Below are 13205 nucleotides of genomic sequence, written 5' to 3'. Positions count from 1 at the left end.
AGAGAGAGAGAGAGAGAGAGAGAGAGAGAGAGAGAGAGAGAGAGAGAGAGAAACTATGAATGTTGATTAGCAAGGATCTTAGTCTGAGGCTGTCCCTCAGCAATGGGACACAGGAACGAGACAAAGTTACTATAAAGACCCTGGCTGTTTTGTTTTTGGTAAGAGTCAACTGAGCAACTGACGAGAAAGTAAATCGAACAAGAGATGCTAACTAATAAATCCTATCCACTCTAGGTCTAATACAGTAGGTACAGGTAGTGTCCAAGAGATCGTTTGGGTTTGGAAAGGAGTCAGAAGGCAGCTCTCCCCTTCAGGTAGCTCCTTTCCAAGGCCCATCCTTCACAGGACCTTGGCCATCCAGCCTTTCCATACTGATTTTTCCCAAGGACTTCTACAGCTCTGACCTCCAAGGGTTACCTGTGGAGCGAGCGACTAGCCATGGTGTTCATCCATTCTTCACAGATTAGAAGCCTCAGCTCACAGACACCCTCATGGCATCTTACAATTCCCCCTAACTCCAGCTCCAAGGAACCCGGGACACATACAGACAGGCAAAAACTCCCATACACATAAAGCAAAATAAAAAGAGGCCGGAGTGAGATGCCACTCTGCCTAGCCAAGATCCTTAAATATTCTCTGTCCTCACAAGTGGGGCCAGGGGCCAGGCTAGCGTACTCTAGTCAAATAAAGGTGGCAAGGCCTGTGGCTTAAGTCTCCATTCCTCTCCATCAGCTTGCCCATTCAAGGGATGAAGGCCTGTCTCAGAAGGGACACAAAGGCAAGATTTCTCAGTGTGTAGGGCCTGGAAAAGCACACACTCCAGAGATGGGGCTGCTGCTGGGCCAGAGAGTGACTACCAAGCATTCCCAAAGGCCTAGGTCTGATCCCATACAACAAAAGAGAAGAACACATCACGCCATAGAAACCATCACTATGGAGGGGTACAGTGACTCCATACACGCAGGTCAGGTTTGGGGGAAACCTGACCCAACTCCTTACTTTTCAGACAAGGCAGCTGAGGCCCAGAGAAGCATGGAGGTTTATTCATTATCACCAAGCAAGGCAGAGAGGCACAGACCTGGCAGGGATCTCTTCCTTGCCCACTAATTTGCCAATGGTGAGGACAAGATTTACCACTTACAGCCTTTGAGGCAGAACTGAGATAAAATTGGGTAAGGGAATGATCTCAGCTCAGAAGCTCTTCACCTGAGACTTCCTACACACAAATGGGTAGTCCAGAAGAAAGACAAATAGCTTCTTACCCTGAGGTTGTGTGAGCGGCAAGTGCTCCTAGGGTCCTGCTAAAAGCTGCCCTTCCCTATCCTGCAGTCAGCATTCTGCCCTGTCCACATCCAGTCACTGCTGTCTGAGTGCCTGAGTGCTGATATGGTTGGGTAAAGCCAGCACCTTAGCTGCTTATGAGGAGAGCGTGGGAGGAATAGGGCTTCCACATAACAGTGTTGAAGGAGTGTGTCCTCTGTTCCCAAGGAGGCTGAGCTCTGCCTACAGCCCACTGACAGAGAGGCAGAGCTGCTGGGGACAGACCCTCCTTCTCCATCAAGATCTGAAGCCAGGGAAAGCTGTCTGAAAAAGTGTGACGATTGCAGTCCTTAAAGTCTGAATCAGCCACATATTTGAGCTGCCCTTTCCCTCCGACTTCTGCAAGGCCATTGTTACTTCCTCAGTAGCATTTATCCCCAAGAAGGGTAGTATGAGAATTAAATAAAATACAAAAATATTACCCGCACGTCCTAGGCAGTCCATATATTCTCACTCATTTAGATGTAGAGTCCTACATTTAAACCGTCTGTGCAAAGAGAGACCTAACAGAAGCATTTGAGGGTGGGAAGAAGTTGACGCCCCAGTAACCAAAACAATTTTAGACTTGCCAGTCTGCAGCAGAGGTGGGAGGGGAGCTCTAGGGTAGATCATTGTTGAAGCAGTAGAGACCTACGTCTTCCTGGTCTGGAGGGCGGAGGGTGGAGCAGCCGCAGGTAGGAGTATAGGTTTGGTGGTTGAGGGTGTTCCCGTCCAACTCCTTTTGTGCAGAAAGGGCAGAGTGCTTGGCAAAGTAGGGGGCGGGGAACGCCTGAAAGCAAGTGAAACAAACAAACTTTCCTAACTCTGGATGAGATTTATCTCTACAGAGTTCGGAAGGAGCGGAGAATACGGCCCGCAGAGGGCGCAAAAGCCACGTATCCCGACCGCGGGGAGAAGGGGGAGGCGGGGTCTAGAGATTAGCGCTGCCAGGATTTAAAGGGTTGGTGCTGGGAGGTGGCAGCTAGGAAAATGGAGGGGGGAGTTCTGTGTAAGAGTCCTGAGAGGTGGGAATTCTAGAATAGCATTGGGTGGGTTAAGGGACTGTCAGAGATGGACGGGCCACAGGGAGGTGGGATATAGGTGGAGCGTTTGAGCGCGGGGCGGAACATGGGCGTGGTGCAGCCGGATTCGCCGCTGAAGGGTGGGTGAGGGGCGTGGCCTGAGCAAGGTGGGGCGCCTGGAGCGCTCGGGAGGGCCTGCCCTGCCCACGTCACCCTGGGTCCCACCTCTTTTCCGGCCAGAAGAGTTTCTGCGTGTACCTGAGTATCGGTGTGTACGAGAGGCTGTGCATCTTGGGTTGCCATGTTGGAGCCCCTCCGGCAGAGGTTCCCCGTGAAAGAGGCTGAACCGCGGTGCTGCGTTCTGCGGAGTTGTCCACTCTCTGAGCTCCCGTGTATCCGAACGAGTCCTTGGGGAGGATCAGCCCGCAGCTTTCCCGAGGGAATCCTTTAGAGGGTCGTTTAAGTCTACAAATGTTCAAGCATCTCGTTTCTCCTTCGGCTCCTCCCCGATTCCCCTCCCCCACAGTGTTCCCAGCCGCGCGAGCTCCCGGAGACCACCCCCTCTTTTAGGCGCCAGGCCCCGCCCCCCGCCCCCTTTCCTCTGCCTCAAAGTTTATTTGCAACAAAAGGGGGCAGAGAGCGAGCAGTCTAGGGGGAGGGAGAAGGAGCTGGAGCGGGAGCTTGGGGAGGTGGGGGGGAGAGGCAGGCCCGCAGCCGGGCTTTGCAGACGGACTTTGTGAGCAGGAAGCAAGCCTTGGCCCCTCGCCGGCCGGGCCGCGATGCCCCTGTCTGCTCCCGCAGAGGCAAGAGCTGGGCCTGGGGTCGCCGCTGGGGCGAGAGGGGCCGCCCAGGATGAAGCCGCTGCTGTCCGCAGCCGCAGAAACTTGATCCTCGACTGATAAACCTCTGCTTAGTTCTCCACACCCTCCTATCCAGCCGCCGCACGCCGCGGGTGCAGGATCCAGGCTCTCGGACCGCGGCCCCTGCGCGCCCTCGGAGCTGGGTTGCAAGGGGGGGGGGTGGCCGCGGGGCCCCGAGGCCAGCCCCCCCGGAGTGACTGCCACCACCATGGCGGACGGGTCACCTCGGCCCCCACTTTATCGCAGCGTCTCGTTCAAACTGCTGGAGCGCTGGAGCGGCGGACCGGGGCCGAGGGAAGAAGAGGACGCAGACACCCCTGGGTTACGGCGCCGAGCTTCGTGCCGGCCAGCTGCAGCAGTCCCGGGCCAGCCCTCCCGGCGCGTGTCCAAGCTGGCGTCGGGGCCCCCGGCCGCCCCCGCGCAGCCGCGCCCGCTCCGCAGCCTCTCTCCATCGGTGCGCCAGCTGTCCCGGCGCTTCGACGCGGTGCGTTTGGAAGACGATTCCGCTGGTGCTCGGGACGAGGGTTGCTACCCCGGCACGACAGAAGAAGCCGCTGAAAGCACTGACCGTGGGGCCTGGCCCAGCGTCACCGAGATGCGCAAACTCTTTGGCGGCCCGAGCTCCAGGCGACCCAGTGTGGACTCTGAGGCCCCGGGGACGATCAGCCCCGACGGAGCTTCGTGGGAACCCCCAGTTCGCGAGCACCGGCAGCCTCCAACGCCACCTCCTCGTACGTGCTTCCCTCTGGCTGGCCTGCATTCGGCGATGCCGCTGTCCGGGCCTGGGATCGAGGGGTGGCGACGTCGGCAGCAGCAGCAACAGGAGCGAGCGCAGCGTCCGGCGGATGGTTTACATTCTTGGCATAGCTTCTCCCAACCGCAGGCCGGGGCCCGGACCTCCTCCTCCTCCTCCATTACCTCCTCCTATCCTGTCAGCCGCAGCCGGGGTGCTAGTTCCAGCGAGGAGGAAGAAGAGGGACCGCAGCCACAACTTGGGCCTCAGAGTCCAGCTTACCTCGGCGGCCACTCTTCGGGCAGTGACGAAGACGCAGACGGTGAGGATGGCCGTCGCTGGAGAGAGAGAGGGTTCAGGCCTGGAAGCTCTCTGTTGGTTCATGGCTGTAGCCAGGACAGTGGCGAGCTAAATTCGGGCGGTTTGGGATCAGCAGGGGGTGTCAAGAGCCTCGAACCTCCGAGGTCTCCAAGAACCTCTATGGAAGAGGCACTCCGGGAGTTGGGTACTGGCACGCAGCACTACGTCCCAGGTCCCCAAGAGAGCTTAAGGCCTATGTCTGACACTGGGGGAGCACCTTTCCGTGTGGCTAAGGTGAGCTTTCCTGCGTACCTGGCCAGCCCGGGTGGCTCCAGAGGTAGCAGTCGCTACTCCAGTACTGAGACACTCAAAGATGATGAGCTGTGGTCTAACCGCAGTTCTGTGAGCTGGGGACTGTACCGCTCCCCAAGTTTTGGAACCGGAGAAGGGCTCCTTCTGCGTCCCCAGACTAGGTCCCGCACTAAGGGACCTGTAGGCACCAGGCCACCGAGAGATGGAGGACTGGAGCTAGATAAGAACCGACAGCGCGAGTCACTATCGAATCCAGATATCGCCTCCGAGACCCTGACGCTGCTGAGTTTTCTGCGTTCAGACCTTTCAGAGCTAAGGGTTCGAAAGCCCAGTGGCAGCCCTGGGAATAGTCCCCTAGACAGCAGAGACTCGCCGTCAGTGGGTAGGCCAGTGGAGCAACTTGAGTCCTTGCTGTCCCAAAGTCCAACATCCCCCACCACTCGACCCACCCTCAAGGACCTGACAGCTACCCTGCGCAGGGCAAAGTCATTCAGCTGCTCAGAGAAGCCCATGGCCGGAAGACTGCTCCGCACTGGTGCCTTGAAGCCCAGCTCCTCAGAGCTCCTACTGGCAGGCTCTGGGGCAGAGGAGGACCCACTGACACTCGTGGTCCAGGATCAGTATGTGCAGGAGGCCCGACAGGTTTTTGAGAAGATACAGCGCATGGGCGCACAGCAGGATGATGGGAGCTATATCAATCCTAGAAGCCCTGACTGGACAGGTGACATGACCCGAGGGCAGCGGTCTCAGGAGGAGCTCTCTGGCCCTGAGTCCAGCCTGACAGATGAGGGCATTGGGGCAGACCCGGAGCCTCTTCGTGCTGCCTTTTGCAGCCTAGATCCTGCGGGGGTATGGCGACCTCTTTCCTCAACCTCAACTCAGACAAACCATGGAGCTGGGACAGAAGACAGTCTGGGTGGGAGAGCTCTTGTGTCTCCTGAGACCCCTCCAACACCAGGTGCCCTCCGCAGGAGACGCAAACTCCTACCCTCGGGTCCTAGCGGAACTGAACTAAGCAACGGGGAGGCAAGCGAGGCCTACAGATCCCTGAGCGACCCTATTCCACAGCGGCACCGGGCCACCGCCTCGGAGGAGCCCTCTGGGTTCTCTGTGGACAGCAACCTTCTGGGCTCTCTGAGCTCTAAGACAGGGCTTCCAGCAGCCCCAGCTGGAGATGAGGGCCTGACCAGTGGCCTCAGTGACTGGTCTGTGGTTAGTGAAGAGAACAAAGACTATCAGGAAGTCATTCAGAGTATTGTTCAGGAGCCTGGTGCCTTGGGGCGTATGGGAGATGACAGGATTGCCGGGAAGACCCCAAAGAAGAAATCTCTGAGTGACCCTAGTCGCCGTGGGGAGTTGACTGGCGCTGAATTTGAGGGTCCAGGAGGGGAGCCCATTCGAGAAGTGGAAGCCATGCTGCCTCCATCCAGCAGTGAACCTATCCTTGCAGAGCATTGGGTGGAGCCAGAAGATCCTGGTTCTGCCAGGGGCAGGACACAGTCAGAGAGGGCCCTCCTTGCCCCACCTGCCTCCTCCACTGCCCACCATGACTTGGTCCGTCTTGACCCCAAACTGGCCAATGTTCTCTCCCCTCGGCTCACCCGCCGAGGTTCCAAGAAGCGCCCAGTCCGGAGCAGTCACCAGGAGCTCCACAGAGTGGAGGACAACCAGGACCAAAATGGTAGCCTGACGCAGGCCCGGTCTTCCGCCAAACATGTTCGCCATGCCAGTGTGCCCGCTACCTTCACACCTATTGTGGTGCCTGAGCCTGCGACTTCTGTGGGACCCCTTGTGGCTGTGCCAGAGCCTGTGGGCTTCCCTGCTAGAGCTCTTCCCGCAGTGCAGGCACCATCACTTGAAGATGCCACTAAGAAGTACATGCTGACCCTGCACTCCGGTGATGTTCCTGCCCCGGTTCCTGTGGACTTACCCTTGTCTCCCTCTGCACCGCCCTCTGCTGAGACCAAGCCCCCTGGGGCTGCCAGGGCCCCAGATGAGCCTGTCCCAGCCAACAAGTGCTGCAGCAAGCCACAGGTGGTGAGTCTTTTGTGTCCACTCAGTGGGCAGCCATCCAGGTACTGAAGAGGGTGCTGCTAGTGTAAAGGATCTGCCTGCCCCTAGGTGTATGAGGGTGGTCGCAGAGATCCTTGGGGTGTTCCTCAGGGTGCTGACATTCAGCCAGTGCTTTGCTGATCTCCTCTCAGGTCAGGTTTGATCTGCTCTTTTAAGTCTGTTACAGGGTCTCGGGTCTTGTTCTAGTTTTCTGACATTGGCCTTTCTTGTGACTTAACCTTCCCCATCTGTAAAAGTGGGTGTGGGGGAATGTAGACAAAGCAGCTTCCACCAGGTGCTATTGTGCAGAGGTGGGAGAGTCTGTTTTGTGAATTTGCGACCCCTTGGAGGCCTGCCGGGGTGAGTCAGGCCCTTCATCCGCTGCCGGCCTGCGTCTGTTCACCTTCCTACTTCTTCCCTTTGAGACCTCAGGGTCTCGTTCCCACCCCCCACAAAGCTCTCACTTCTCTTATCTCACCTTGGCTATGCCTGGGTTTTGGCTATGGGTTCAGATTGGCTCCAGGCAACACCTACCCTGGCATGGGAGTGTTGCAATTAGATTTGCAGCTCTGGGCTGCAAGCTGAGCTCAGGGTTGGCCTGGGATTATGTCAACTGTGGCCTGCCTCAGCTCCCACTGTGTGCTGACTTCAGAAGCTGGGAAACCCTACACCCTAGACTAATTTGGTCACTTGGCTCCTCAGAGCTCTTAAGGGCCCCTCTAACTCCCTGTCTCTGTTTCTCTCCCCTCCTTTCTGCTTCCTCTGTCCCAGCTCTGCTCCTTCTTATGCATGTGGCTGGGATGGACAGACGGGGAGTGGGCAGAGGGGACATTTGGACCTGGTTTTTCTTCTGAGAGCCCATTAGGGGAGCCTGAGCACCAGTCCCAGTTCTGTGCTTGGAGCATGGGGGATGGGACCCCCAGCTTCCTTTTCCAGGTAATGCTTTCCTGTGGGAGTTGAGGGGCAACCAAGAAATTAGGGAGCCTGGGGAACAGGCGCTGAGGCCAAAGAGGAAGAGTTTCACAGGTCTGGCTTCCACCCCCTTCACATTCTCCGATGACCCCGCCCCTCCTGGGAGCTATGATATGGAGCAGTCCTCTCATAGCGAGGCTCCTCCTGTCCCTGAAAGAGACTTTCTGACATCTTACCTCCCCTTAGGAAAGAGAAGGGTGAGTCTGTAATTAGAAGAGCCAGCTGGGCTGGAGATCCCCAGGACCTGTCCCATCCTTTCTGTAAAATTGAGATAATGGCCTCTGCCCAGAAGGCTCTGTGGGTGGGTGGTAGTGTGTCCATTCCTGGGAGCACAAGAGGCCTGAACAGGCTCTGCTGCCTCGGCTGCTTCTCAGTGACCAGGCTTGGCTTCCTCCTCCACGACTGCTCCTGCAGGTCTCAGCGTCACCTAGTGGACTTTATTAGGCTCAGAAAACATTTTCCACGCCTCATTCCCCATCCCCTCATTAAGTCTGGAAGTTCTTCCATAGCTACTGTAAATTTTTTTCTTGCTATCCCTTTCCTTCTGGCTTCACAAAGATGGGGAACCGCTGTCCCCTCCCGACTTGCTGCTGTCTTCTCTTGAGCAGACAGTGTTCCCTTGTCTCAGGCTTGGGGCTGCAGTCATGAGCCCTGTCACACAGGTAGTGTGGCTTGGTCTGCAGAATAAAGAGGGGACGAGAGAGGAATTGCCATGTTCTGCCTATGGAGCATAAACCAGTGTGAAGTGCTAAGAGGAGATAGCTGTGGTCTCAGAGAACCCCAGGCTCAACTCAGGTTGCTCCTGAGTCAGCATCGCCCCAAGCTGTGAGGAGGCAGGGAGTCCCAGGAGTCCCAGGCGCTGCTTAGCCTCTGACTCTGTCTGGGCCTGGACAGTCATCTTTAGGACCTAGTTGTCTCATCTTTGCCTTGGGGAATTGGGCAGTCTGATTTTTGAGGCTCTGTAGGAGGGGCTCATTCTGCAGCCTGCCCAAAGGGATGGAGCAGGGAGAGTATGCCTAGAGGGAAGAGTCTGTTCTCTGTACACCGTGACTGAGGGGCAGCTCAGCTAATGCCTCACTGAGTGTGTTGCGTGGGCCTTCCTAATTCTTTGTTCCAGGCCTTTGGTTTTTTTCCAGTTGGGTAAATAGTTGCCGTTATGTTGTCCACGGACCGCCCTTTGCACCAAGGCTTCAGAGTAATCTTACATGGTTTATTTTTTTCTGCCCCTTGACGCTTGTACCTTCTATAGCCCAGAAACAGGAAGTGTCTTGTCTCTGAGACTGTAGATGCTGAATTCATGAGACTTTGGCATTTGAAATAGCTGTGCCTATTGTTCATTGCATGCCCGTTTTATGGCAGACACTGGTGGTTTCTTGTTGTGTGAAAGATTGTTGGAGTCACCCCGAATCCTAGTTTACCAGGGCCTTAAAGAAAAGGGATCAAGGGGTTGTTCCCAGTTTCCAGTGCGACTGGCCTGCCATCTGAAAAGGGGCATAAGTCAGGGACAGTTGGGCTTCACTCACGTGTCAGCCTGAGAGTGTTCACAGGGCCTAGCGTTGGGCAGGAAGAGCTCTGAGACCCAGAGAAGAGAATGCTGGGTCCAAGGTCACACAATAAGGCCAGGCAGAGCTGGATCCAAGCCCTGAGCCACTGGCCTTCTTCCTCTCCCACTCACCAGCAGCCCTGACAACCCACCCCAGCTGCCCCACTGCCCCTGCCTTCTGCAGGCCTGCCCTGCAGTTCTTGCCACTGCTCCTGTCTGCCTGGCTCCCCTTGGCAGGGACTTGCAGAGACAAGTTTCCCTCCTGCCTCTCCTGGGCTCTTTGCTGTGGTCCTTTCCCTCCATGCAAACTGCTTCCATGGGGAGGGGATGAGTGGTTAGGACATTTGGGATTCTGAGGAGTACCAAATATCTATAATTAATGTCACCCAGCAGGAGGGTAGGATGGGGGAGTACAGGCAGAAGGGCTTATCCCTGGCCCTGCCTTCTTCCCTAGGACACTGTGGTACTGGGGGAAAGGGGCTGCTCTCCAGGAATGAGTTCACCCAGCAGGGAAGAGTTATGGGAGGGACCAGAGTTGAGTGTGACAATTTCCAGCCCAACATTTCTGGGACCAGCTGGATTTGAGACGCTGCAGCTAATCCTGTCCCCAGCCCCCACTCCCAATATAGGGATTTGTCCTTCCTTCTTCCCTCCCTCCCATCCAATTGCTAGGGCTGCACATGGTACACAGCAGTGGGTGGAGCCATCCCTGTGCAGCCTGGGAGCTGAAGCACTCATCTGAGAATCTAGAAGCAATAAGGTATTGAAGGAGCTCAGATGTTAGTCTGCATGCTGGCAGGGGAGGCTCCCTGGAGCTGCTTCAGCCTGCATCAAGGCCTGGAAAGCTGTGGGGAGGAAGGGGTTGGCATGCACAGAGACTGGACGGAGGCCTTCCCAGGCAGGTCGTGGCAGTAAAAGCTTGGTGTTAGCATCCATGCACTGAACAGTTGAAAGACGACAGCTCAGAGGCCTGCTCTTATGGACCTTGCAGACTGGTGAAGACGCATGTCTACAAAAGAGGACACTGTCAGGGAACAGAAAGTTCGGGGGAGAAAACTAGAATAGAAAAAAGAAGTTGGAGATGACAGGCTGGGGCTCTGTTTTAGAGCATGTGGTTTGGAGAGGCCTGTGAGAGGAGGTGCCCAGAAGAACCGAGGGAGGGAGTCAGATAGCTGGGGCGTGGGGTTGTGGGAAGAAAGGGACAGCAAAGTTAAGGGCCCTGGGACAAGGAATGGACATTGGGGAGTGTAGATAGACCTGAGCGGTAGGAGGTCAGCAAGTAGAAGTCAGCCAGGGGGAAGACTCGGTACCTACCTAAAGTGAGAGCTCTGAGTAAAGTCGTGACCCAAGCTGCTGTGTGGGGCTTGCAGGGCCCAGCATGGAAGCAGTAGAGCAAGACAGGAGGCCACAGAAGGAAGCAATGATGCTAGGCTAGGCTAGCAGAGATGCAGAGGAGGGTGTTTCCGCTGAAGCCCTAAGAGTCTAGACATCTAGCACCCAAGTGAACAAGCTGCTGCTACCTGCTGGAGGTGGTGATGCACACCTTTTAATCCCAGCTCTCGGGAGGCACAGGCAGGCAGATCTCTGTGAGTTCGAAACCACCCTGGTCTACATAGTGAGTCCCAGGCTAGGCAGGGCTATATAGTAAGACCCTGTTTCAAGGAAATAAAAGATGCTACTACCCTCTACTCCAGCAGCTGTAAGAAGTGTCATGGAGGAGGGCGAGATGACAGAGCTACCTACTGCCCTGTAGGGGCTTAGCTCAAAGACTAGAAAGAACCTTGGGCCTCACTGTGGCCCCTCCCAGCTCTGACTTGTGACTTCTGGAACAGGGAGCTTGTGCCACAGCAGCCCTGGCCCTCCTCTAATCTCAGGCTGGGTGAGGTAAAGAAGCAGGCTTGGAGCCAGCAGGGTTTTGTCCAGGGCCCATGGCTCACGAGTAATCTGGCCCTAGGTGTCCTGTCTCCAGGTCATACACTGGTCCCAGAATTCCCAGTGAGTCAAGTTGGCAGAGCTGGTAGTGGCAGTTGGGGGAAAGGGGGAGCTTGCGTTTCCCAGAAAGACTTGTAACCCTGGCACATTCACTGGGGAATGTGTCCAGAGAGCTGGCGCCTTGCTGGCAGCCTCTCAAATGGGGGCCCTCGGTCCTCTGGGAAGCACAGACTACTCAGAGATGATACCCTCTCCCACAGGAGCTGACGCCCCACACCTCTCAGGCCTCTGGGGCCTCACATGGGTGGACAAAGACAGAAGGACGGTGTCAGGCTGCTGGGCTCTGAGCCCCAGTTCATATGTACAGACTGTGTGAGCCCCCAAATGACCCCCCAGTAACTGTAGGGTTCAGTAGAGGTGACCTGGCAGGGAGTTAAGAGGCCAGGGATGCAGCCGAACCTCATCCCTTCCCTCCTGTGAGGCCTTAAAGATTCACATACCCTCGGAGCCACAAGTGCCTTCGTGGCCTTGAGCCTCAAGATTCAACCTCCCAGCGCTGCTGGGGCTGCAGCAGCTGATCTGGGCAAGAGCATCTCTTGCCGACCAGGAAGGGCTAGCAGTCTGGATCCTAGGCTCCTGAGGATTCTGTTCCACTCATTCATTAGCTGCTACTCTTGGCTTCCCCTGCCACAGAAAGAAGGGTCTTTTCTCATAATAGGGGCAGGCCATGGTGTTTTCTCTGAGGAGGTCTGTCCCCCAAATAGTGATGTTTCTGTGCACAGAACACTAAAACTTCTAACTTAGCTTGGGGAAAACACTCTTTTTTATTAAGGGTCTTGAAATTTTTTGTTTTATGTGTATTAGTGTTTTGTTTGCATGTATGTATGTACTCCATGTGCACATTTGATGCCCAAAGAAGCCGGTAGAGGGTGCTGTGTCCCCTGGAACTGATGTTATGAATGGTTGTGAGTCACCATGTGGGTGCCTGAAACTGGACCTGGGTCCTCTGCTGGAGCAACAAGTGCTCTTAACCACTGCACTACTTCTCCAGCCCAAATCAGCGACTTTAAAACCATCCCTGGGCATAGAGAGGGTGAGGGGGCTATAGCAGGACTTGAGGTGGGGAACCCTCGGGCTGCTGTGGGACAGTGTGTCAGTTTCCCATCCCTAGAGTACAGATCATTGCAACATTTTATAGTCCCTGAGGTTGGAAGCCTGGTGTGGGACTCCCTGAGCTAAAATACAGGTGCTAGCAGGGTTGCTTTCCTTGAATTTAAGGGAAAACCAGTATCCTTGCCTTTTCCAGGTACTGGTGGGTGCCTCTTCCTCAGTTTTAGAGCCAGCAGCATGGCAACTTCAAACCTGTCTCACCCAGACCTTCTTTTCTGCCTTCCTCCCTAAGGACTCTGTGATTCCATCAGCCCCCCACCCCCCGGGTAACCCAGGACCCTTAATGGCACTTGCAAAGTCTCTCTTGCCTTGTAAGATGCCATATTCACCAAGTTCTAGGGATTGGGACATAGCATTTTGAGGGGACTGTTATTTTGCCTGTCTCACAGTTAAATAAGGACCAGGCTATCTCGGCTTCTGAGATCTAAGACCCTCTGTAGATGCTGGTCCTAGGGATGCCTCAGACCTGCTGCATTTAATCCTGCCTTTACTTCTTTCCTTGCTTCTTTGGCATCTATCCATGCAACCATTGCTGGACAGTGGGGACACACAAGGAAGGTTTGGATTCAGGAACCTTTTGTCGAAGGCCCTAGTCCCTGACTTAGGTGGACTTCAAAGGAAGGCTGAGCCCAGGCCTGGAAGGGCAGGGACAAATGTGTCAGTGAGTCCTTTGGGACTAGGCTTGGCCTCTGCAGGTGGCTAGCCTAAGGTTTACTGATCAGACATTGAAGTGAAGCATCGACCAAGGGGGACAGTTGGCAGAAGAGCTCAGAGCCAGGGAAAGCAGGGAAGGTGGGAGCCTTGGGAGGGAGCGGAAGCCATGTCTGGACCAGACTGTCTTCACTGAGGGCAGAACTGAGAACTGGGAGGCAGATGGAAAGATGAGAGCTACGTGCTGGGGATCTTGGATTCATCCTGAGAGCTAGCCTGTGGTAGGAATCAACTGAGAGCTAGCCTGTGGTAGGAATCAACTGAGAGCTAGCCTGTGGTAGGAATCAACTGAGAGCTAG

The 13205-nt window shown here is 55.6% G+C and overlaps 1 protein-coding gene across 1 annotated transcript in view; it reads left to right on the top strand.

Moving 5' to 3' along the window:
• Window positions 1–3301: 3301 nt before the first annotated feature.
• The window catches only part of Arhgef17 (Rho guanine nucleotide exchange factor 17), a 56477-nt gene continuing 46573 nt past the window's right edge, over window positions 3302–13205 (top strand). Inside the window, exon 1 of the mRNA XM_005368778.2 lies at window positions 3302–6563. Coding sequence (XP_005368835.1) covers window positions 3390–6563 — 3174 coding nt within the window. The 5' untranslated portion in view covers window positions 3302–3389. The remainder of the gene's footprint in view (window positions 6564–13205) is intronic.

The sequence above is a fragment of the Microtus ochrogaster genome, unplaced genomic scaffold, assembly GCF_000317375.1.
Source record: "Microtus ochrogaster isolate Prairie Vole_2 unplaced genomic scaffold, MicOch1.0 UNK41, whole genome shotgun sequence".
Taxonomy (NCBI): domain Eukaryota; kingdom Metazoa; phylum Chordata; class Mammalia; order Rodentia; family Cricetidae; genus Microtus; species Microtus ochrogaster.
The sequence above is the reverse complement of the archived record's forward strand: the minus strand, read 5'-3'. Positions and strand labels throughout refer to the sequence as shown.